Here is a 26,967-nt window from a genome sequence, read left to right on the forward strand (position 1 = left end):
GAACTCCCCCTTCCAGGCCCCTCTATGCACACGGCCTGTGTTATTTAGGATTAGAGCAGCTTCTCTCTTATCTTTTACAAGCTGGATAAATCGTCCTCTGAGCTGGCTGGGCTTTCACATACTGAAGAATTACAGACAAGGGCAAAGCTGTTTGCAGGAAGAAACGAGCAGCCTGAAACTTCAGTGCGTGAGAACAGGGGGAATGAAACACACAAATGATCTCTTGAGATTCAAAAGGAAGGCTGTATACAGCCTGCTTGTGTATGGATGTATTTTCTATGTGTGGACATACTGTACGTCAACCTACTTCCTGTTTTGGTGGCCATTTTGTTTGTTTATAAGCAAACTTTTTAAAACTGTTTTTAACCACTTTTAATGCGGCGAGGAGCGGCGAAATTGTGTCAGAGGGTAATAGGAGATGTCCCCTAACGCACTGATATGTTTACTTTTGTGCGATTTTTAACAATACAGATTCTCTTTAAAGAAAAACTCCAAGGTGATAATCATTAGATTGCAGTAAGATGCAGTCATAATATATTTAACTGCATGTCTCTGATTCATAGAACTCTATGAACTACTATGAAGTTTGGGAGTTGGCACTCTTAGGGCTCGTTTCCACTATTGCGTTGCGAAATCGCTGCGGCAAAATTCGCATGCAGATGCGAATTTTGCATGCGTGTGCATGCGAATTTTCGTGCGAATTCGCATGCGAATTCGCACGGATGATGATGCATGCGAATTTAACCATGGCAATGCCGGTGTGCTTTTCCATTGATTTCATGCGAATTCGCATGAAAATTCGCATACCAAAACAGCATGCGAATTTCCTATTAAATACATTAGCGGCGATTCGCATGCGTTCCACTCTCAGGCGAATTCGTTGGCTCTTTTGTGCGTTTTTTCACCGCTGAAAAAAACGCACCTCAACAATGCTACAGTGGAAACAGGCCCATCCACTTGCATTACATGTGCGAATCTGCATGCGTTGGATGCATGCAGATTCGCGATAGTGGAAACGAGCCCTTACACTCACCGCTGGATGCTCCGCAGTTGGCAGATTGTCAGCAAGATCTGTGAAGTCTATAGAGCGGACAATTAATTCTGGTCAGCTACATACTGGCATGGAGACGGCTCCTGAACCTTACACCAGCAGATTGCTAAAACTGGAGGAAAAAGGCAAAGCTAATCAACATTATTACATTAACCTCTCACTGATCTAGAAATCGCTGAGCCCAGAAACACTTTACATATATTTGGAGGGATACCTGGCTGGCTGTTCTCTTGATAAGCATGAGGTGCTTCCTCCCACCTGGTGAGTGCGGCAAATACAGTAACAATGAGCTGGTGACTGTGCTGGCTCTTTAATGCTGCTGCAGTGCAGTGGTCTGGTCTTTCAATTTCCGGGGGGAAGGTTGTGTCCTGAATAGTGCCCAAAACTAACACCCAGGCCTGATGATCTAAAGTCCTCTTGGTGACGTAGAGCAGAGGGAGAGTCGTCACGCACCATACAAAGTCCTGAGGTACTGGCCCTGTGTCACAGCATACAAAGAAATTTGAAAGGTCCCCACACTCATTAAAGAATAAATGAGTGTTTTATTCACACAGTATGCCAAATGTCCATTCACAGATCAACATTCACAGGTCTGTGAATGGACATCGGGCATAATGTGTGAATAAACACCAATTTATTCTTTGAATGTGCGGACCTTCTGGATTTCTCTTGGTGACTTAGACCCCATTGTAAAAGACAAGACACAGAACATTTATATTGCGCTTTTCTCCTGGCAGACTCCAAGAGCCAGAGTTGCAACCACTAGAGAGTGCTCAGTAAGCATTAGTGGTAGGGAATCTTGCCCAAGGTCTTCTTACTGAATAGTAGGAACAAAAGAGAAAGGAGACCAAGAGCCCTGTTTAGTGTAGAATTTTCCGGCAAAAGGAGGTCTTTAGAAAAATGCATGAATTTATACTCACAAGTATGGGTCATCAAGTAGGCAACCACTTTTTCAGGCAGCAGGGTTACTTAACCACCCTGGCGGTAAGCCCGAGCTACGCTTGGGCTAGCCGCCGGAGAGGATCACATGATCCCCGGAGGATTTTTTAAATAAAATTTGATGTAAATGCTTAAGCTAGCACTTCGCTAGCTAACCATGCCTCCCAGGTCCCTCCGCTCTCCCCCGATCACCGCCGTTATACGTACCCCCAGGGATCCCGCGATGGCGCAGCCTCCCAATCAGCTACAGGCTTTGCTATGGGGAGGATCGGGACTGCACATGTCGATGATGTCATGTCCGATCGTCGCCATAGCGACGAGTGTAGCTAAATAGTGAAGCTGCGGCTCTCGCGGGATTGTGGACGGGTAAATATTGCCGGCAGCGATCGGGGGGGATCAGAGCGGTGCCGGGGGACTTGGGGGACATAATTAGCTAGGCAAGTACTAGCTTAATCATTTAGATCAAATTTTATTTGAAAAAATCCTCCCGCGGATGCAGCCTCTGAAACTGCGTACCTCCAGGGAGGTTAAACCCTTTCCCTCAGGGGTATAAGATCTCGCTCTCTGTAGACAGGAAAGGAGAAAGGGGTTAGACCCCTCCACCAGTGGTGGACTTAGTATGTTGTAAAAGGTCCTCAAAGGTTTTAACGGGTTTTCAACAGGTTTCAAAGGTCACAACCTACTTCATCAGGCAATAAAAAAACAGGAGTTGCTTTTGCAAACCCGTAAAAGCAGAAAGGTGCCACCCCTGTTAAGAGTTGCCAAAAGCTGCTCCTGTTTTTTATGATGAATCGAGCTGTAACCTGCAAAATGCATTGCAAACTTTAGGTGTACATAATAAACGTTTTAATTACATTATCGTGCTGACTCTTCAATGGGTGGGTGGGGGCAGGGGAAAGTGTTTTTATAATCTTACTATACACACACACACACACACACACACACACACACACACACACACACACACACACACACACACACACACACACACACACACACACACACACACAAACACAAACACACACACACACACACACAAACACACACACAAACACACACAAACACACACACAAACACACACACAAACACACACACACACACACACACACACTATATAGAGAGCTCTCTATCTATCACATTTTTTTCCCTCTGTTTCTCTTATTTACAACCTTACTGAATAGGTGCTGGTATACTTATTGCAACCCAGGTCACCTGTGTCAGAGGCAGAGCCCTTCATCATTACACTATCCAGCCACTACTATACAAGGAGAGCTTATGAAAGCTGCTTTTACTGACCGCATTGTAAAGACTGCCAGTTGTCAGGCTGTCAAGGTGATCTACTCTCTGCTTTCTTTCATAGTCAGTGATCCAGAATGACTCTGGAGGCAGACTGGAACCCAAAACAGCAATTAACAGCAACCTGACCTTTTTGTTTCCCTCAAGCACAGTTCACGGGTTTTAATGCTTTTAATTCTAGTCAAATGACTATGAATTATTATTATTTATTGATTAAAATATGTAAAAAATTAGGCCAAAAGTAAACTTCACTGCACACATCAGCACCCATTGGCAACTCATGAATGCCTGATAGATGGAGTACTGTTCCCTAGTGATTTCACATCTTGTGCCTGTAATATATGGGTCTGTTGTGATGTCACATGTCCCTGTGTGATATGGGTCTATGGTGATGCTGCATCATGTGCCCTGTGACATATGAGCATGTGTGGTGATGCTGCATCCTGTGCCTGTGACATATTGGCATGTGTGGTGATGGTGCATCCTGTGCCTGTGACATATAGGCATGTGTGGTGATGCTACATCATGTTCCTGTGACATATGGGCATGCGTGGAGATGCTACATCATGTGCCCTGTGACATATGGGCATGTGTGGTGATGCTGTATCGTGTGCCTGTGACATATGGGCATGTGTGGTGATGCTACATCATGTGCCTGTGACATATGGGCATGCGTGGTGATGCTACATCATGTGCCTGTGAGATATTGGCATGTGTGGTGATGCTACATCCTGTGCCTGTGACATATTGGCATGTGTGGTGATGCTGCATCCTGTGACATATTGGCATGCGTGGTGATGCTGCTTCCTGTGCCTGTGACATATGGGCATGCGTGGTGATGCTACATCCTGTGCCTGTGACATATGGGCATGTGTGGTGATGCTGCATCCTGTGCCTGTGACATATGGGCATGTGTGGTGATGCTACATCCTGTGCCTGTGACATATTGGCATGCATGGTGATGCTGCTTCCTGTGCCTGTGACATATGGGCATGCGTGGTGATTCTACATCATGTGCCTGTGACATATGGGCGTGTGTGGTGATGCTACATCCTGTGCCTGTGACATATGGGCATGTGTGGTGATGCTACATCATGTGCCTGTGACATATGGGTGTGTGGTGATTCTACATCCTGTGCCTGTGACATATGGGCGTGTGTGGTGATGCTACATCCTGTGCCTGTGACATATTGGCATGTGTGGTGATGCTACATCCTTTGCCTTTGACATATTGGCATGTGTGGTGATGCTACATCATGTGCCTGTGACATATTGGCATGTGTGGTGATGTTACATCATGTGCCTGTGGCATATTGGCATGTGTGGTGATGCTGCATCCTGTGCCTGTGACATATTGGCATGTGTGGTGATGCTACATCCTGTGCCTGTGACATATTGGCATGTGTGGTGATGCTACATCATGTGCCTGTGACATATTGGCATGTGTGGTGATGTTACATCATGTGCCTGTAACATATTGGCATGTGTGGTGATGCTGCATCATGTGCCTGTGACATATGGGCATGTGTGGTGATGCTACATCATGTGCCTGTGACATATTGGCATGTGTGGTGATGTTACATCATGTGCCTGTGACATATTGGCATGTGTGGTGATGTTACATCATGTGCCTGTGACATATTGGCATGTGTGGTGATGCTGCATCATGTGCCTGTGACATATGGGCATGTGTGGTGATGCTGCATCATGTGCCTGTGACATATGGGCATGTGTGGTGATGCTACATCCTGTGCCTGTGACATATTGGCATGTGTGGTGATGTTACATCATGTGCCTGTGACATAGTGGCATGTGTGGTGATGCTACATCCTGTGCCTGTGACATATGGGCATGTGTGGTGATGCTGCATCCTGTGCCTGTGACATATGGGCATGTGTGGTGATGCTGCATCCTGTGCCTGTGACATATGGGCATGTGTGGTGATGCTACATCATGTGCCTGTGACATATGGGCATGCGTGGTGATGCTGCATCCTGTGCCTGTGACATATGGGTGTGTGGTGATTCTACATCCTGTGCCTGTGACATATGGGCGTGTGTGGTGATGCTACATCCTGTGACATATTGGCATGTGTGGTGATGCTACATCCTTTGCCTGTGACATATTGGCATGTGTGGTGATGCTACATCATGTGCCTGTGACATATTGGCATGTGTGGTGATGTTACATCATGTGCCTGTGGCATATTGGCATGTGTGGTGATGCTGCATCCTGTGCCTGTGACATATTGGCATGTGTGGTGATGCTACATCCTGTGCCTGTGACATATTGGCATGTGTGGTGATGCTACATCATGTGCCTGTGACATATTGGCATGTGTGGTGATGTTACATCATGTGCCTGTGGCATATTGGCATGTGTGGTGATGCTGCATCCTGTGCCTGTGACATATTGGCATGTGTGGTGATGCTACATCCTGTGCCTGTGACATATTGGCATGTGTGGTGATGCTACATCATGTGCCTGTGACATATTGGCATGTGTGGTGATGTTACATCATGTGCCTGTGACATATTGGCATGTGTGGTGATGCTGCATCATGTGCCTGTGACATATGGGCATGTGTGGTGATGCTACATCATGTGCCTGTGACATATTGGCATGTGTGGTGATGTTACATCATGTGCCTGTGACATATTGGCATTTGTGGTGATGCTGCATCATGTGCCTGTGACATATGGGCATGTGTGGTGATGCTACATCCTGTGCCTGTGACATATTGGCATGTGTGGTGATGTTACATCATGTGCCTGTGACATATTGGCATGTGTGGTGATGCTACATCCTGTGCCTGTGACATATGGGCATGTGTGGTGATGCTGCATCCTGTGCCTGTGACATATGGACATGTGTGGTGATGCTGCATCCTGTGCCTGTGACATATGGGCATGTGTGGTGATGCTGCATCCTGTGCCTGTGACATATGGCTCTTATTGCTTATGTATAACAGCAAGGGTGTAACTAGGTGGGAGCAGCCCCTGCAATTGCAGGGATCCCCAACTTCTAACCTTCCCTTCCTCCGATAAAGGGGACTGTACTTCAGATCAGGGGTTTTGTGGCTACAGTTGTTATCGGTTTGAAGATCATGATGGTCCCACTTGTTTTCTGACCCTTGTAAGATGGACCCAAGGGCTGTGAAGTGCACCAAGGGGAGGCAAGGGAAGGGGTTTTGACATTGAGGGGGGGGGGGGGGGGGGTACTGTCTGCCGGTACTGTACTGGTCCATTTCTAGCACTGGAGCACAAGACAGTGACAAAGAAAACGAGAAGTGTATCTCAGACAAACCAGGCAGGATTTAGCGCAAAAATAAAACAAGGGGTTTAAAGGGACACTTAAGTCAAACAAAAAAAAATGAGTTTTACTCACCTAGGGCTTCCAATAGCCCCCTGCAGCTGTCCGGTGCCCTCGCCTTCTCCCTCCGATCCTCCTGGCCCCACCGGCAGCCACTTCCTGTTTCGGTGACAGGAGCTGACAGGCTGGGGACGCGAGTGATTCTTCGCGTTTCCAGACACATTAGCACCCTCTATGCTGCTATATGGTATATGATGTATGCTATAGTAGCATAGATGGCGCTATTGTGGCCAGGAACGCGAAGAATCACTTGCGTCCCCAGCCTGTCAGCTCCTGTCACCGAAACAGAAAGTGGCTGCTAGCGGGGCCAGGAGGATCGGAGGGAGACGGCGAGGGCACCGGACAGCTGCAGGGGGCTATTGGAAGCCCCAGGTGAGTAAAACTCATTTTTTTTGTTTGACTTACCGTATTTTTCGGACTATAAGACGCACTTTTTCTCCCCCAAAAATGGGGAGAAAAAGGGGCTGCGTCTTATAGTCCGAATGTAACAAAATACCTGTCCGGGCACTTGTGCAGCGTGATCCAGCGGTGTTTCTGTGAGGTGTAGCTGGAGCCGCTGCAACGTTCTATAATGACTGTGTCAGTGTGTCCCCCGAGCGGCAGCAGCAGCACAATCAGTGTTAACTCCCCGGGCGCATAGCAGCAGCCGCTACAACGATCAGTAATGCCCATCTTACAGCTTGTCCCCCGAGCCGTTGCAGCGCGATCACTGACCCGGGGAGGGCGGCATACGATCGCTAACATCCATCTTCCAGCTTGTTGTCCCCCTCGAGCGGCTGCAGCATGATCACTGTTAACTCCCCGGGGAGGGCGGCATACGATCGGTAACTCCAGCTTGTTGTCCCCCTGGAGCGGCTGCAGCACGATCACTATTAACTCCCCGGGGAGGGCGGCATATGATCGGTAACTTCCAGCTTGTTGTCCCCCTGGAGCGGCTGCAGCACGATCACTTCACTCCCCGGGGAGGGCGGCATAGCAGCAGCTGCTGTAATATCAGTAATGCGGGTCCGCTCTTCTCACTGGCTTTTCGTCCCTACATTAGCCCCGTGTCAGCTAATCCGGGCAGAGCGGGACATCTCCAGCCACGATGCTTGCAAAGTCCATCAGAGGCCACCATACTGCCTTGAATATTTGCGCCCTCTCATGACCTGCGGCGCACGTGCGCCGGGGTCATAGGGTTAACCAATAACCAAGGCAGTATGGTGGCCTCTGATGGACTTTGCAAGCATCGTGGCTGGAGATGTCCCGCTCTGCCCGGATTAGCTGACACGGGGCTAATGTAGGGACGAAAAGCCAGTGAGAAGAGCGGACCCGCATTACTGATATTACAGCAGCTGCTGCTATGCCGCCCTCCCCGGGGAGTGAAGTGATCGTGCTGCAGCCGCTCCAGGGGGACAACAAGCTGGAAGTTACCGATCATATGCCGCCCTCCCCGGGGAGTTAACAGTGATCGCGCTACAACGGCTCGGGGGACAAGCTGTAAGATAGACATTACTGATTTTTGTAGCGGCTGCTGCTATGCGCCCGGGGAGGTAACACTGATCGTGCTGCTGCTGCTCTGGGCACAAGCTGGAAGATGGTCTCACCAGGATCCTCGTCATGATGGGTGAGACCTTAATTTAATTGCACTGGTTAGCTAATGTAGGTAGGTTGGGGGGAGGGAAGCAGGGGTTTGTGTAGTGTAATGAAGCTGGGGGAGGGGGCATCAGGTGTTAGTGAAGTGTAGTGTAGTGTAGTGTAGCTGGGGGCATTAGGGGTTAGTGTAATTGGTGGGGGCAGCAGAGGTAAGCGTAGTTGGGTAGTGTAACTTAGAGACATCTTGGGGGGAATTTAAAGGTCTATTGGACACTCCTGGACCATGGATGCACCTAGATTTAGTTTTTTGTTTTTTTTTCAGTTTTTTGCCCTCTAAAACTAGGTGCGTCTTATAGTCCGGAGCGTCTTATAGTCCGAAAAATACGGTAAGTGTCCCTTTAAGGGTTTAACTGGACAGCAGAGCTATGGATGGTCCAGTTTCCAGTCAAGTGTCATTCTGCTATTATTTGGTAGCAATAAGCGTGCTTCAGTTTCTGTGTGTAATGTATAAGGCCTGGCATTAGAGAAATCCCGATAAATCCTGCCTGTACTACCACTGTAATCCTCTTGCATTCATTAGACTTCTTTGAAGCCTATTTGCAGTGCCTGATTATTTTAATACAATTATTAAAGAAAAAGAGAAAAATTATTAAAACCTATTCACTGGCAGAGATGTCAGTTATTTTAGGAGGCGTTTTCAAATATACATGGAATTGTTTATGGTTCTCGATAGCGCAAACTGTTTGGCCAACTCTAGAGACCGTTCTGGATATTGGAGAGCAAGCTGCAGTTTTGCCTTGCACAAATAATTAATAATTTTCTCCAATCAAGCTTGTAGAGAGATGAAAATCTGCTATTTAAATCCCTGATGTTGCACAGTTATTTTAGACTGCCACTAAATATAGTGGTTTGTTGTGGCTTCCAGCTGCGGGATAAATGCAAGGCCTTCTCATCGGAGATTGGAGTCAAGGTTAACACTTGAAGACTGTTTTCAAAGCAGGTGGAAGCATTATGCCTACTTATCTCTGACTGCGACATTTGCCCCATAAAGTCAGGAGGTATAGAGGCTGAAGGACTTTGCACAGAAATAAAAAACACGTCTGAACGCTGGAAATCTGAACAGGGTTAAATAGTGTACTGGCCTCAAACACAATGAAAGCAAAGACCCATCACTCAAATAAAGAACGCAAAAGCAGATTCTTTAAAGAGACTGTAACAAAATTTTCAGCCTTATTTATTCTATCCTATAAGTTCCTATACCTGTTCTAATGTGGTCTGTCTTACTGCAGCCTTTCCTAGTTGCACAGTGGCTGTATTATCTCTGTTATATAATCTAATCTTCTTTCCTCTGACGGCTTTGTCGAGCTCAGGCAATCAGGCTGGAATGTGCTGCACTGCTTGTGATAGGATAGAAGCTATACACACCCTCTCCATGCCCCCTTCAGGCTCTGTGTGAGTCACAGACTGAGCTCCTCTCAGCCTATTACATGCTGTTAGCAGCCATGTCTTTTGTTTGTAAACACTGCCTAATTACCTGCAATTACAAGCCAGGATCACAGCAGGGAGTGGCAGAAACAGCACAGAGGGGCCCGAGAGAACATAATGAATAGAATGGTGTGCTTTTTATTGTAAGAATTTTAGAGTACAGATTCTCTTTAAGTGGGCTATAGGCTTGCAAACTAAAAATGTTTTACATCAACCCGCTGTTCAAACACACTATACAATATATTACAAAGCAAACCTGAACTGAAAATACATTTATGAGATAATTGTATGCGTAGTACTAATGGTGAACAGAACAATAGTAACATAGAACTGAGTCTCATATTTTTATTTTCAGTTTAAGGGCTTCATTTTTTAAAGGACAACTGGAACTTTTATTTTTGAAGTTAGATACCCAGTAAACGCCACATTGAGACATGCTAGGATCTGAGGCATTGATAGGATCTGGCAGCCTTGGGTAGAGTGGAGGAACCAGAATAAAAATGGACCCAAAGGGGAATGCGTAGTACCTAGTAGCGTGCCTTGAGTGTATAAACTCCTAATTAAATAACTGTGGGAAAATCCAATCTTGTTTTCTTATGAACATTATAATTGACCACTGTAAGTGTTGTATTATCATGTCCTGGCCAGATGTTTGGTTATCCCAGTCAGGACAATGTTTTCATTACTCTCTATCATAATCAGGCCCTTGGCCTTGCAGTATGTAAAAAACACTTGATGTTTCACAGTCGATCATTTGTATGTTATCTTTTGCAAACTTCAATAAAAGCAAGAACTGATGGCTAACACGGTACAATACCCTACTGCTACTACTAAACTTCAATAAAAGATTTTGAAACTAAACAGTTAGATACTCTGGAGCCTTCCCGGTACTCTGGATCCCCTTGTTCCACCGCAGGGACCCCCATTCCAGCGTTTAACTTTAATGTTTGGGTCTCCTCCGAAGTACTCGGGTCTCCTTCAAGTACTTGAGGGGAGATTGTAGCAGCTGGCAGGGGATTTGAACAGAAGCGTGTTGGTGGAACAATAGATTTTAAACATTACAGTTGTCTTTAACCTCCCTGGCAGTATGATTATTTCCAGATTTTTTTATTTTTTTTTACAAAAGCGGTGCAATTTTTCCACAAGTTTTCAAACCCTAAAATTATAGCACTTGATAGATCTGCGACAGCCCTGCACATTCCACACACCCGATGGATCCAACTCAGGATTTCTGCCCTGAGCTATGCATTTCCATCCCGTGCCTGACATGGGGTTACCGCTAAAGAGGTTACGACTGAATTCTAAACAGCAGCCATGACAGTCTAATGTAAAATCTGCTGCATTCAGTTGCAAAATAAACAGAAGTGTAATGATCCTTTGAACTTTTCAGCACTAAAATGCTTTAAGAAAAGAGGGACATCAGCCAAGTTCACTGGCGTAACTACCGGGGATGCAACCCCATCAGCCGCAGAGGGGCCCGGGGCCCCTCTTGGGCCCGCCAGCCATGTGCGGGGGAAGCGCTGCCGCCCCCCACCAGATTGTGGGACCCCCCAGCCAGGTGTGGAACTGGCCGCGGCGTCTAATAGACGCCGAGCCAGTTCATTCCCCGCAGCCTGCAGTCTCCCAGGAGGCAGAGCAGGGCTACCGCAAGATGGCTGCCAAAGCCCTGCACTGAAGACTATTTGTGTCTCCAGTGCAGGGCTTCAGGTGCCATCTTGCCGTAGCCCTGCAAGGTGCCTGTCAGCGTGGGAGATGAGCTGCAGGAGGATCGTCGGGGAATCTGCACGCCAGAGGCCAGCAGAGGAGACTTCTGCCAGGTAAGTGAATCGTTTTTTTTTTTTGTTTTTTTTTACAGGTTTCATTCTAGCGCTGCCCACTGTATGATTTTCTGGTCACTGCTGCCCACTGTATGATTTTCTGGTCACTGCTGCCCACATTGCGATGTTTTTCTGGTCCCTGGTTCCCACATTGCGATTATTTTCTGGTCCCTGCTTCCCACATTGCGATTATTTTCTGGTCACTGCTGCCCACATTGCAATTATCTGGTCACTGCTGCCCACATTACGATTTTCTAGTGAATGCTGCCCACATTGCGATTTTCTGGTGACTGCTGCCCACATTGCGATTTTTCTGGTGAATGCTGCCCACATTGCGATTTTCTGGTGAATGCTGCCCACATTGCGATTTTCTGGTGAATGCTGCCCACATTGCGATTTTCTGGTGAATGCTGCCCACATTACGATTTTCTAGTGAATGCTGCCCACATTACGATTTTCTGGTGACTGCTGCCCATTTTACGATTATTTTATGGTGAAATGCTGCCCACGTTACGATTATTTTATGGTGAAATGCTGCCCACTTTACAATTTATGGTGAAACGCTGCCCACTTTACGATTAATTTATGGGTAAACGCTGCCCACTTTACGATTATTTTATGGGGAAATGCTGCCCACTTTACGATTATTTTATGGTGAAATGCTGCCCACTTCATGATTAATTTATGGTGAAATGCTGCCCACTTTACAATTATTTTTTGGTGAAATGCTGCCAACTTTAAGATTAATTTCTAAGATCTGTGCTGGGTGGGCTCTACAGCCCCCAGCACAGATCAAATAACAGGCAGAGCGACCAGATCGCCTCCATTTTCCCCACTAGGGGGATTATGTGCTGGGGGGGGGGTCTGATCGCTCCTGCATGCGTGTGGGTGGTGGGGGGCACCTCAAAGCCAACCCTCTACTGCAGGATTTCCCCTCTCCCTCTTCCCCCTCACTGCCCCGGAGATCGGAGGCTGCACAGGAACAGATCTGTCCTGTGCAGCCTCTAACAGGCTCCTGCCTGTCATGTGACAGCGATCCCCGGCCGCTGATTGGCCGGGGATCGCTGATCTAGTACAACGCTGCTACTGTTAGCAGCGTTGTAAAAATGTAAACAAAGCGGATTATTTCCGCTTGTGTTTACATTTAGCCTGCGAGCTGTGATCGGCAGCCTGCAGGCTATTCACAGAGCCCCCCGCCGTGAATTGACAGGAAGCAGCCACTCGCGCGAGCGGCTGTTTCCTGATTAATTAGCCTGCAGCCAGCGACGCAGATGTGCGTCGCTGGTCCTGCAGCTACCACTTTGCCGACACGCGTTATGAGTGGGCAGTCGGCGAGTGGTTAAACCACAAGCAAAAAACGTGAGTACACCCCTTAGTGAAGAATGTCAACATTCTGCCCAGTTAGGCACTTTCCCTCACTAGAGTCATGTTGTGCGTTCGTGTAAAATTTCAGGATTGAATTGGGAGCAGGTGTGTTAAATTTGGTGTTATCACTCTCTGAGGATCTTAAAATTAGAAATGTTGCTCTACATAGATATGGCCTTGGCTATATGAATATTGCCAAAAACCTGACACTGAGCTGCAGCACAGTAGCCAAGACCGTACAGCAGTTTAACAGGGCCGGTTCCACTCAGAAAATGCTTTGCCATGGTCAACCAAAGAAGTTGAGTGCAGTTAGTGGTTTCATAAACTGAGGAGTCGGAGTTGGATGATGTTTGTACCGACTTCACAGCGCTGGTGCTCAGTGTTGTAACCAGAGACTGAAATAGATGTATGCAGGCAACATTGCTGCAAAAGTTTAAGGGGTGGTGGGTTAGCCTGTCAGTGCTCAGACAATATGCCACACACTGCATCAACTTGGTCTGCATGGCTGTCATCCAAGAAAGAACCCTTTTCTAATGATTATGTACAAGAAACCTAATGCCGGTTTTGCTTATAGTTTACATTTCATTTGCATTGAAGTTGGGATTATTAGTATATTGTAAATCATTTGTATTTGGGGGGTAATATGGCCCAACAAAAATAAACTTCTTCATCCTGTTTCAACTGTGTCAACATCTACAGTATCTTGAAGGTCAAGCCATGTTTGTTTCTGGAAAGGAGTTAGTAAACGGTGCACCCAGCGATGTGCAGACACCTTAGACATGTGCACTTCGTCATGAATAATTTTCCACACACTACCATAACTGAGGCCAGTTTTATTCATGATCGTTTAGATGGTTGTTTGTCTGTCTTCCAGGATTAATTACTCCACTTTCTTCGCTGTGGCCACATTATACATCAGTAATGTTCTTCCAGTTCTTGGCTCATCTACGACGGACGTGTGACCACGTTGGAAATTCCTTTTTCACCTCAGAATAGTCTCATAACATGGGCAGTTGTATCCATAAACTGCCATCACCTAATTGTGACTTTGCTTGGAACGATTACCCTTCAAATGCAGGAACTTTATCACACTTGGAGCCTGTCTTTTCCCTCTCACACAAATAAAGGATAACATAAGTTGATTATCTTAACATCCATGCACTTAGGGACCAATGATAACACTGACAAAATGTTATCAACATACCATAATGACTTCTGGATGATAATTAAAACTTTACGATACCCCCTCGTACATCTGCAAAAACACAAACTCTAATTCACTAACCTTTCAATAACCATTCCTATGAGAAGTTGCCCACATATCAATACCATCTGTTTTAAGATGACTCTGGCATGCTAGGGAAATGTCCTTTATGCCGCTGTGCAATCTGATGCTTTTGCCTGCTGTGTTTTCCACTTCGCTCAGGAAAAACAGTCAGGCCTCTGTGTTTGTTAAGAAATGTTTTGCAGGTGGAGGCTTGATTCTCTTCGGTATGAAATTGTCATTTAAGTCAGAGTAATTAAGTCTATTATGAACAATACACTTAAGCTGACGGCAGGCACATTGAGCGTGTGCGTTCCCCAGGCTTGATTGTGTACAATGATGCATTGCTTTCCTGCTTTGATGAAAGATGGCATTATGTTACACCTGCCTTTGTAACACACACTTTACATTATGTAAATGCACTTGTTCAGTCCTCATTATTTCCCGCTCCCCTCCGCTGTCTCTGAGTTGTCTTCAGCGGGGCCTTCACTCCGGCGTAGCTAGAATGGGATTCTGACATTTAGAAAATCTCGGGCAAAGAAAAATGAAAGGCAGAAGGCAGAAATAACAGATACGACTAGTTAAAAGGTCATGTATTTTTTCAGATCTATTTATATTTGGACTGTTCTGAAGAAATTTGTTTGTTTTAAAGTTCACTTGTCGCCTGCTGGTGGCAGCCACCATTTTGTTGGTTGAACCAATGCTTCAGTATATGACACTGTCTGTGATATTAATTATGTGTGTAAGGATGGTCAATGAAATGCAAAAAACTCAGTTGATGCAGAATTATGTAATTTGTTGTGTGAATTTATGCAGATTGAAAATGGGCCACTCAGATGAAGCAAAGTGGCGGTTGATTGGTCCATTTTGAAACTACATACATTTACATTATAAGCTGCATGATTCTGTATCAACAGGAAATTATTTGCATCTCATTGACCATTCCTATGGATAACTTCTTATTATACATAGGAAAGTTGTCTTGGTTTTGTGTATGAAATGGCCATGTTGGTCACACAGCCTATGTAGGCCCATTTCTTCAGCCAAACTAGAAAATAAAGTTTATTCAAAAGCTCTGTTGTAATGTATAATTGTGGATGCTTTCTCATCACCCTGAGTCACTACAGGCAGGGACAGAACTAGAGTGAAGCAGCACCTGCGATCGTAGGGGTGCCAGAGCTGTGGGGGTACTTTAAATTTCTTACTACTTTTGGAGACATGCAAGGTGAATTGTTGTGAAAAAGAAACTTGGATTGTGTTACAGATCAGAGTTCTCATGCTGTTTGAGCTGCAGTACGTTAGATGTAGGGATCTGGTGATATAAGAAGGAAGGAAACCGAGAGCTTGATATAGTATAGTATGTATAGGAATAAAGTGAAGATTAAATTGTAAGCAAATATACTTACAAACCAGGGTTACCGCACAGGCAACCACTGTAAAGGCAGGTGGGGAGATTAGGCCGTCTCCACTCAGGACTAAGATGTCGCTCTCTGTAGATCAGGAAATAAGGGTATAAACACCCCTCCACCCCGGGGTGGACACTGGTATAGTAGGAGAACAGAGGTGCCAAAAGGATAAAATATGCTAAAATTGTTAAAATGTTAAGCAGGTAGTGGTGGATCCACCATCCCCAAACAGACACCAGCCTTAACAATTTTAGCATATTTTATCCTTTTGGCGCCTCTGTTCTCCTTCTACTATAGAGATCTGGTGAGTTTCTTCTGAGAACAGTGTGGTAATAGTGAATACAGGTAGTCCCCGATTTACGAACGACCTGCTGATACGAACGGCATGGATTCAGTGTTTCCATGGCAACAAGCCAAAAAAACATTTTTCAATTGGAGTTTTTGAGAAAATCGAATATAAAAAGTTAAAAAAATGGCTTTTAAACTTGTATAAGCAGGTACAGAGGGCAGAAGGGGACACTGGAGGCACTGGGGGGCACAGAGTGGGTACAGGGGACAGAGATGGCACAATGTTCCGACTTAAGAACAGATTCAGGTTAAGAATGAACCTACAGTCCCTATCTCGTTCGTTAAGCGGGGACTACCTGTACTTTTATTGCACGTGGAGCCGTGAAGATCTATTAATTTGTAAGCTTCCTAAGTGCGTGATTAATTGATAGACTAAAAACAAAGTACAGTCTTTTACAGTCAATGTAAAGCAACAAGTAGAGCATGTGGCTGTTTGGTGTGTTTTCTAAGCTCAATGCAATAATTAGGATACAAGGAAAAGGACAAAAATAGGCGTGTACATCCAAAAAGCACTGTGTAGTCACTTTATTTGTGCAGCAGAAAAAGGTAAAGTGCATACTCAGACAGACATCCAATAAAATAGTTGACAGATCTGTCAATACCTTAAAAACATCAAAGCCAGCCCGCACTGCATGCCATTCACACACCAACCTACAGCTATCTGCCTAATGGAGGTATACGCTGTTTTCTAAGCTCTTCTGATTGAAGGAAGTGGCTAGATACACACACAGCAAGCAGACCTCTCACCCTTCCGCAGTGCATCACAACACACTGGTATGAATGAGCAGCAGTGTGATGAATGGGATTTCCAGTGTCCATGTGTTGGGTGCATTGCAGAGCAGTAGAGCAGTTAGTGGGAACCATCCTTCACTGGCTCTGCAACAAAATCAATAAGGATAACATTAAAGCTATCTCAAGTATGACTTATTGTAGCTGTATTGCCAGACTAGGCAAAGATGAGACTCCAACGAACAACTCCTGGCAAAAACAGTATCTTACCTTTTGTAATGTGGGTATTTCATTGTCTCTTTTTATAATCCCTGTGCACCCAATTGGCAGTTTGAAGAGGACACAAAGAAATGCCATTCAGTAATCATCTCCTTTACTGAATGACTCCTAATGTATGCTTATAACCAATGTGTGCACTGTCATTTGCTGTAAGTGTAAGCCTGGCTTTTCAGCTACGTTGCCTTTATGTAAAAATCTATGCCAGTTCCTTTCCGTTGATTAAACACTTAAATTTTTAGGTTCGGTAATGATTAAAAATGTTAAAGCTTTGAGTAGCAAGAGGAGTAATAACCAGCCATAAATAATTCATTAATTGTTCCTATTTTTCGGCTTGCATAGTCCTGCGCAGCTGCTCCCGTGTGCAGATCATTCTACAGCATGTTCACAGCTCAAGGCAAAGTGGGCCATGTCGATCGACGTGGAAATAAAATGTCTACAGTTTTGTGTTTCCCCCAGCAGTGATGTACAGGAAACTCACAAATAATCGTTTTCAGGATTCCCCCAGGCTCTGAGAACAGATTAATACCAGGACCTGCCTATTTCAGGCAGCCGTTTATAAGATAATTAAGGTATACCTTAAAGTTATACGTTCTGATTAGCATCCAGAACTGCAATCTTATTACTAAGCACAAATCTCTATGGTTCTCATTCACTAAGATTCTCCCCGAATGCGGATCATATTATGCGGGTGGATAGAGTGTTTTATTTAAGTAATGAAAACCTAGACTGGCATAATGCTATTTGGGAAAAGTGGCACTATCTGCAAATAATTTGTATGTTCTTCCCACATGTCTGTATGGCTTTCCTCTGTGCACTCCAGTTTCCTCCCACATCCCAAAAACACAGATAAGTTAAGTGGCTTTCCCCTAAATTGGCCCTAGACTATGATACATACATGGACATATGACTATGGTAGGGAGTGTGAACTCATCTTAGGGGCAAAGTTAGTGACAAGACCATATACTCTTTAAAGCGGTTTAGAATATGTCGGCTCTATCTATCTATCTATCTATCTATCTATCTACACACGAAATAACGGTTTGCTGGTTAAAATTGACATTGGTGTTACGACGTTCCTCATCACATAAACTTTTTTAACGTATGTATGCAGTAATTTCCATAGAGCCAGACTTAACAAATGCCACATCTTGATTGGATACAAGAAACACGTAAGCCAGCCCCACTTTACATAGATCCCAGACACATTGCTTGCGTATGTTTGGTCCATGACAAGAGATGCTTAGTGGCATTTGGTTGTTAAAGTGACGTAGGTTATGTGCATTTTTTTTCTTCACTGAATGATTTCTATTCTTTACATGTGTTTTTATTTTAACAAAGGTTTCAATGGCTTTTTCGGTGAGAGTGACCTCACTCTGATGTCATTTACTGTAGTGATTGTCATGTTAAGTATATTAATGGTCACAGCTTGTGTATGTGCTGTAGCTGGGATGTATTTGAAAATTGCTGTTGCCTTTATTTTCTGCATATTCGTAATTTTGGAAGTGCATCTCCTTCACATGATTTTACAGGATGTTGTTTTCTTTACACAAAGAGTTTGTTGCATACTTGCAGTTCTTTTGTGAGCAGTGTGAGACCTTTACTGCATTGTCTGGTCAGACTCCTCTGTGACCTTGCAAGAGAGACTATAACAAAAAAAAGGGTCTTCTGGAGGACTTGAATTCAGTAAAAGTGACTCTGTGGTAGATTGCTTCAATTTAAAGTAGCAGTAGAGATGCTGTGATTTAAGAAGACTGAAGACATCTCTGGCCAACAATGAGGCAGCAAATGTGGGACATTTACTAAGTCAGTGTTCCCCAACGCTGTCCTCAGGGCCCACCAACAGTGCATGTTTTGTGGAAATCCACAGAGGTGGTTAATCAGCTCTGCTGAGACACTTATTACCTCACCTGTGCATGTTTGTGGTTTCCTGCAAAACATGTTCTGTTGGTGGGCCTAGAGGACAGGGTTGGGGAACTCTGTACTAAGTTATAGGCTTAACATAAGCCTGTAAATGTAGCTTAGAATCTATACCATGAGTTGTTTTTTTTTATATTTTCATCTGGCTCTAGGAATCTGGTAGGCGTACATGGCATTCTGGGGCTCAGTTCGCTTTGGGGCAGGGTGAGGGGGTGTTAAATACTATTCCCCCTTCGAGTCCTCACAACTCGGATGGAGGAGTCATTTGGGGTCTGGCAATTGCTGAATGCCCGATTACCTGTGCTGGGGGCACAGACGATAGCATTACTGCTATAGCCTCGCCAAACTTCAGGGCTAAGCGGCTCAAGGTGGGTGCTAAAAGGCCCTGCTTCATCTAGCAGGACTCTTCTGATGACAATCCACTCGAGAGGACTTTATGCACCATACAAATTGATCTTAAAGAGAATCTGTATTGTTAAAATCGCACAAAAGTAAACATACCAGTGCGTTAGGGGACATCTCCTATTACCCTCTGTCACAATTTCGCTGCTCCCCGCCGCATTAAAAGTGGTTAAAAACAGTTTTAAAAAGTTTGTTTATAAACTAACAAAATGGCCACCAAAACAGGAAGTAGGTTGATGTACAGTATGTCCACACATAGAAAATACATCCATACACAAGCAGGCTGTATACACCCTTCCTTTTTAATCTCAAGAGATCATTTGTGTGTTTCTTTCCCCCCGCAGCTATCTTCCACTGAAGTGTCAGGCTGTTTCTTCCTGCAGAGTGAAGACAGCTCTGCCTGTATGTAATTCCTCAGTATGTGAAAGCCCAGCCAGCTCAGAGGAGGATTTATCCAGCTTGTAAAAGATAATAGAGCAGAGAGAACCTGCCATAATCTAAATAACACACAGACAGTGTGCAGAGAGGGGCCTGGAGGGGGGAGATGCATCACAGAACCACAACACTGAAGAACTTAGCAGCCTTCCAGACACAGGCCGACAAGTCTGACAGGAGAGAGATAAGTTGATTTATTACAGAGACTGTGATAGTAGAACGTGCTGCAGTAAGCCAAAACACATTAGAATAGATTTTGGAACTTGTAGGATGGAAGAAAACCAGATGACATGTTTGTTACGGAGTCTCTTTAATGAAAATTTGTAGGGCCTGATCCATTTTATTTTTTCTCCTAAGTTTTCTCCTAGGAAATAATTTTTCATCTTCTGTTTAAAGTAACTTTTCAACACTCAGCAATTATAGGAGTACCAAAACGTAAGAGAAAAGGTACTGTTGAAGTTATTCTGAGTATTTTCTTGCTTGCTGGTGGCTTAAAAGGCATGTTATTGATAAAACGTGAAAATATCACCTAAGAGAAAACGTGAATTGGATTGGGAAAGCCTGTTGTTATAGCGCTCAGCACCGAGCACCAAAACTAGGCACTGCTATCGCAGCACGAACCCTGAATTAAATCTCCCTCTGAGTTGCGAAGACTCGGAGGGGGAATAATATTTAAAGCTTCCGGGAATTTGAGCGGCAGCAGGGAGAGCCATCATTCGGCTCACCTTGTATTATTTTTGCAGTATGCTGTTTTTTCAGGTTCAAATGAGAACAAAAGGCAGCCTGGGGGCCGTAGGTAACCACTCTATTCGGGCTTGTTTTTCCTTTGCTTCATCCATGTTGTAGATCAAACCTTTGTAGCCGTTCCCCATGAAATCTCTCTAATGTTGTATATTTCTTGTTCTTTCAGTCGACCAGCCCGAGCGGAGGGAAGCTGCAGCTGCTGGAGACAAATTTCTCTCTGACTGTTCGCGACCTGATTGATCTTCACCTGCATCACCAGAACAGCATCCCAGCTTTCCTGAGCGCTGTCACACTTGACCTCTTCAGTCGCCAGACCTTCGCCTAATGCGTAACCAATCTGTGTGTCTCTACCTCCCTCCACTTCTCTACATCCTCAATAAACCTGTGTCTTCTATCAGCATGTATGGAATCTTGCTGCTCCCACCTGTGCCTGCTATTGTCCCGCTTTTACATTTTACATCTGAAACACTGATGAGATCACCGGACTGAATCTATAAAGCATAAACTGATACAGGGAACAGAGATTAGTCAGTGAGATGCTATTTCTTCTGGATTGTATGAAATCTGGAATTGGGCCAATCAAATGTAAATCCTGCTGGTTTGTATTTTCCAATTTCAAACCTGCATGCAGTTTGCATTGAGTTTGCATGCAAGCCAGAAAAAAAATTGGCATCTCATAGACCATCTCTAGCAAGGAGCTGTGCCATGAGTGGGTATTGTTTAATAACAGGTGTGTCCTGTATATACTGTAGGGATGGTCAGTGGAGTGCAAATAGTTCTGAGTTGATGTAAGATTATGCAAATATATGCAGCCTGAAAATGGCCCAATCAAATCCTGCCAAAGTGGAACTCGATTGGTCATTTTTCAAGCTGCATATATAATTTGCATAACTCTGCATCAACTCAGAATTATTTGCACTGCATTGGTTCTTCCTATTTACAGTACTTTTATATAAACAGAGCGCACGCCCCCCCCCCCCCCCCCCCCATATTTACCTTACTGAACAGGTAAAAAATAGTTGGCTCAAGTATGAACCAGGGGGCCTTTACTCTCCACTGACGCAGCAAGTCCCCAATCTGTCTTGTTACCCTTATGCTGCATACACACTTAAGATAAAAGTCTTTGGAAAAGGCAAGATCAGACCAATTATACCCCATTCCATGTAGTATGAGAGCCATACTCTACACAGTCTATTCTATGGAGCTGCACTCCCCATCAGATAAAATCTTTGCAAGATGCTGCACACAAAGATGCCCGTACACATTCAAAATATCATTATCTGCAAAAGATCTCTTCCTGCAATAGATCCATTCCTGCAAAATGCATTCATAGTCTATGAGATCTGCAGATCATCATACACACCTTGTTTAACAGGCAATCATCTGCAGATCAGATCCACCAGGATGGATTTTCAGATCTGCAGATGATTGCCAGATATGCAGATGAAGTCTGTTAAAGGTGTGTATGAGGATCTGCAGATCTCATAGACTATGAATGCATTTTGCAGGAATGGATCTATTGCAGGAAGAGATCTTTTGCAGATAATGATCTTTTGAATGTGTACGGGCATCTTTGTGTGCAGCATCTTGCAAAGATTTTATCTGATGGGGAGTGCAGCTCCATAGAATAGACTGTGTAGAGTATGGCTCTTATACTACATGGAATGGGGTATAATTGGTTTGTGATCTTGCCTTTTCCAAAGACTTGTATCTCAAGTGTGTATGCAGCATTATGGTCTCCATTGCCTGTATGGTGTTTCCTCTCATCAGCTTGTTGCCTCTAGTGTCCATTAATAACTGCAAAGAGTGGAGAATCTCCAACCACGGGCAATGCTTTAATGCAGTGGAGCAGTCTCACCCTGCCACATCATCCCTCTCCAGCCCTGCCACTAGTGGCTCCACAAGAGTGATCAGCAAGACATTTTCTGCCCCCTTGCTGGTTTTGACAGCAATTACCCTATGGTGTTTCTCCAATGCAGAGTACATGCAGCAGAGCATGCTGTAAAAGTAGTGAGGTAGTGTGAGGGTTCTTTTCCACTATGAATTGCAATCGCGTTTCAAACCAATTTCTACTAATGCGATTGAGCTGCTATACTCAGTATAGTAGAGCTAAATCGCATCCAAAATGCCGCTGGACGACAATTGCACTCAAGCCAACATCACAACACAATCTGATTGCACTACTGGAAATGGCCACTGCAATTTCCCTTCCTTTTCCTGTACCCTGCATTTTGCAATCCGTTAGCAATTGGAATCAGATCGTAAAACACAGGATAGTGGAAAAGGGCCCTCATAGCATATATATCCTATTCCTAGTCACCGGTTGTCCTATTTTTAGCCACTTACCTTCTGCGGGTTCTCTGTCTACCACTGTGTCTTTACAAGGGATGGTCAATGAGATGCAAATAATTCTGAGTTGGTGTAGGATTATGCAAATTCAGTATGCAAATATATGCAGCTTGAACATGGACCAAACTTCACCTTGGCATGATTCGATCGGGCCATTTTCAAGCTGCATAAATGTTCATACTTTACATAAACCTGCATCCACTGAATTATTTGCATCTCATTGATCATCCCTAGTCTTTGCTGTGTTCATCCGCATTTCAGAAGTACAAATTCAGATTTTAAAAGCACCTGCTAATGTTATCCTATGTGTGTGTGCGTGTACACTGGAGCTATGATTTTGTAAAAATCCCCCATAGCATTGCATTAGCGAGAGCTTTTAAAATCACTACTGTTTAATAAGCTCTTGTAGTGTGCACCAGCCCTCACTTAAAGGGAACCTAAAGTGAGAGGGAAATGGATAAACAATACCAGTTTCCTGGCAGTCCTGCTGATCTATTTGCTGTAGTAGCGGCTGAATCACACAGCTGAAATAAACATGCAGCTAATCCAGTCTGACTTCAGTCAGAGCACCTGATCTGCATCCTTGTTCAGAGGCTGTGGCTGAAAGTATTAGAGATACAGAATTAGCAGAAAAGTCAGGCAACTGGTATTATTGTAAAAGGAAAAATACATGTCCTCCTCAGTTTAGATTCCCTTTAAATAAACATGCACACAATGGTGTGTAAGTAACAAAAGTGCTGGCTGAGAGAGGCATTCATTTGTAGGAGAGATGAAACCTCCAAAGATGAAAAAATGTGTCCAGTTAAAGCTATATTACTTTTTTTTTTTTTTTTTTCCATGACGGGAGGAATACGAACCTTCCCAGAATACACGTTTATGTCCCTGTGCACCTCATAGTTTTAAAAAACTTTTAGAAACAAAAATTATTAGACTTTATTCAATAGGGTACAATGCAGGTGTGCCATTTCACATAGCAACCACTCAAGTTGCTGTAACTCAAGCAAGTATTCAACGCCTAAAGGAGCTATGCTGAGTGCTTTGACTAAGCACTCAGCATAGCTCCTTTAGGCGTTTGAACTCAGTAAAAAGAGCAAAGTGCAATCGCTAGTGATTTGTGATAGCGTTTTGCAAGCAATTTTGGGAGCGTTTTCCCTGCTACTATACAATACATTAGAATGAAAATGCTCCCAAAATGGTGCATTTCCTGCGATTGTGATTTACTTAATCGCAATCGCTCTACTGGAACCTGTCCCATCCATTTACAATAGCAGCTAGCAACTGAAAGCGATCCCTAAACGCTCAAAAAACGTTCTAGTGGGTTCCAGGCCTCATTCTCAGTACCATGTTCTGGAATAATCTGGAAAGCTTTACATGAGACAAGTGAAAATACTGCTGTAAGTTTGTTATACTGTATATTAGGCTATTTACCATTCTGCTGTATATATGCTGCTTAGCTGTGGCATGGACTGTGCTGATCCCTCAGGCACAGAATGTGACTTTGTTACTCCAGACTTTAATATCATCATCAATATCAAAATGTTAATATGTCAGCAGCTATTGTGGCATTTCAGTGGTATCCTGGTCACCAAAGGCACAGGCAGCTTCTTGGTGACCTGTCAGGTTTGTCCAGTTTTGTATTTACACAATATCCTGCTCATTTTATCTGCTGTACCCAGTGACTGTTTGTCAACTACTGTTTAATTACTGACTTTTTCTTCTTGTGTAGGCCTGACTTGCCTAATGAAATTTTAAGGAAATAAAACCCAAAATGCTGATGGTTGTGTTTCTGTTAAGTGAACCTGTGATTTTTTTTAAGTGATTCCAAGTAACAGGATAGATCTGTATGTTACAGAGTCACTGCAAAGTGTACAACAGTGATTTTAGGAAAGTTACAATTTGCAATAAAAGCTTTTCCTAAAACAGTGTCACTGGCCTTACTGACATATTCTGTATATAGGTTATGCTATGGATGGATATACTACTGCAGTGCTAATACTGTGGTATTTATACACCTTTTTGCCTCTCAGGGCTGGCTCAGACCCTTTGGTGTCTGGAACAATCATCTTTTCAGATATGAATTTCCAGAAATCAAGATGGTAGACACTGGTAACTAAATCTGACCGTTCTGTTGGTCCATTTTGAATATTGGTGTAAAAATTTGTAAAGAAACATCTCAAACAACTATCATTTATTTATTTGTTTGTGTTATACAAATTTATACTGCTTGCTCATTGTTAAAGAATGCCCGAAGTGACATGAGATAAACGTGTATGTACAATGCCTAGCACACAAAGCCTATGTACAATGCCTAGCACACAAATAACTATGCTGTGTTCCTTTTTTTCTTTCTCTGTCTGAAAGAGTTAAATATCAGGTATGGAAGTGGCTGACTCAGTTCTGACTCAGACAGGAAGTGAATACAGTGTGACCTTAACTGATAAGAAATTTCAACTATAAAACCCTTTCCTAGCAGAAAATGGCTTCTGAGAGCAAGAAAGAGATAAAAAGGAGAATTTCTTATCAGTGAGGGTCACACTGTACTCACTTCCTGTCTGAGTCAGGACTGAGTCAGCCACTTGCATACCTGATATTTAATGCTTTCAGACAGGGAAAGAAAAAAAGGACCGCAGCATAGTTAGATGTGTGTGTACAGTGCCTAGCACACAAATATCTCATCATGTCACTTCAGGTATCCTTTAACAAACAGGGACAAACTAGAAAAAGACAATGGGATTTTTAGGACAATGTTGGAAAAAGTAGCTTAGGGCTGGTTCATAGTAAGAGCGATTGCGCTCAGTTTGCTGATCGCTAAGGCAGTGTGACCCTATGAGGGTGTCTCAGTGCAGAATTGCAAATCCAAAATGTGCTCCCTGTACTATTTTTAGAAAATGCACATTCCTTTAAAAGAATCACTTTGCACAATTACAATCACTAAGCGCTTAGCGATTGCGTTTTGTAGTGTCAACTAGGCCTAATACAACTGCATCAAACAGAACTTTTACTCCAAGTTAAAACAGACCATACAATCCACAAAATACAAAAGTCCCAACTACCGGTATATGTTTAGGATGGCTCCTTGATGTATTATTACTAGTTAACACTTTGCCTCTGAAGTGTCCTTGTGCTGTAAATATACTTTAGGTTTGCATGAAATAGGAGGTGCATCGTGGAGCAAGAGGAACAAATATGTGACAAAAATGTGATTTATGGACTGTGATTGTGTGGCTTATTTTATCTTGAAAAAGAAAAAGTTATGTAGTTGTATTCTGTACTTTTTCCAACATTGTCCTAAAAACCTCACATGCTGTTTATCTAGTTTGTCACTGTGTATCAGCATAGCAGGAGGCAGGATGGTGAAACATATTGTGCTTATGTAATATGACTTGGAAATTAGCCAAATCAAAAGAATGAGCTACTGGATTGTATTGGTTCAATTCCAAGCTGCATACGTTTGCAAAAATTAACATAAAAATTGAACTGGTGCACTGTTATTGGCATGCAATTGATCATCCATATGCTGCACAAAGTTTCAGGACACACCCAGTCACACCCTTAGGGCCCTTTTACACTTGATCAGTTGCTCTGTTATAACTGAGAGATAACTGATTTTCAAAGTAATGCCCATGTTTTCCTGTGGCACAGTTCCCACTATACGCGTTTTAGCTGAAAGCTTTTTCACAATGCACTGCTACGGAAAAACTGTATAGCAACGCGTTCTAATGCGTTAAGTGTAAAAGGCCCCTAATCCTGCCCATTGCTAGGGATGGTCAATGAGAAATTGAAATTAATGACTTGAGACAAAGGTGCCCAATTCCAAGCTACATTCCCAAATTTGCATAAAGGTGGAAAACAATTAGCATCTCATTGATGTGAAATTACATTTTTGACGGGTAAATTTAAATGGCAAGCATTCAGCACATTTACACAAAGGCTCAAATGTCCACTTCCCACCACCCCAACATAAAGGGGAAATAAAGATACTGTAGCTGTGAAAGCTACTGTATATACTCAACTATAAGTCTAGAAATTTAAGTCTGAGTCACTTCATAAAAGTATAGGTGTCGACTTATACACGAGTCATGGGCAACATTGAGCACACTGAGTAATGTGTGTACTAATACTAACATTCCTATTTGCAGCAATTTACCCAGTGGTAAGTGATACTTTGAGGAAAGGAAATGCTAAGAAAACACA

General features: G+C 43.8%; 1 protein-coding gene and 1 long non-coding RNA gene across 3 annotated transcripts in view; one reads left to right on the plus strand and one right to left on the minus strand.

Annotated features, from left to right (window-relative positions):
• MAD1L1 (mitotic arrest deficient 1 like 1) overlaps positions 1-21,540 on the plus strand; it is a 1,144,984-nt gene extending 1,123,444 nt beyond the window's left edge. The window contains exon 18 of the mRNA XM_068244499.1: positions 20,591-21,540. Coding sequence (XP_068100600.1) covers positions 20,591-20,749 — 159 coding nt within the window. The 3' untranslated portion in view covers positions 20,750-21,540. The remainder of the gene's footprint in view (positions 1-20,590) is intronic.
• LOC137524525 (uncharacterized) overlaps positions 1-26,967 on the minus strand; it is a 215,744-nt gene that overhangs the window by 20,172 nt on the left and 168,605 nt on the right. Inside the window, exon 4 of one of the 2 annotated variants that reach the window (XR_011022720.1) lies at positions 16,458-16,794. The exons of the other annotated variant lie outside the window; for it this stretch is intronic. This is a non-coding gene — a long non-coding RNA (uncharacterized lncRNA). Of the gene's footprint in view, positions 1-16,457; positions 16,795-26,967 lie in introns of those variants that run through there. 2 annotated transcript variants of the gene reach the window in all.

This window comes from Hyperolius riggenbachi, chromosome 7 (assembly GCF_040937935.1).
Source record: "Hyperolius riggenbachi isolate aHypRig1 chromosome 7, aHypRig1.pri, whole genome shotgun sequence".
NCBI classification, from domain to species: domain Eukaryota; kingdom Metazoa; phylum Chordata; class Amphibia; order Anura; family Hyperoliidae; genus Hyperolius; species Hyperolius riggenbachi.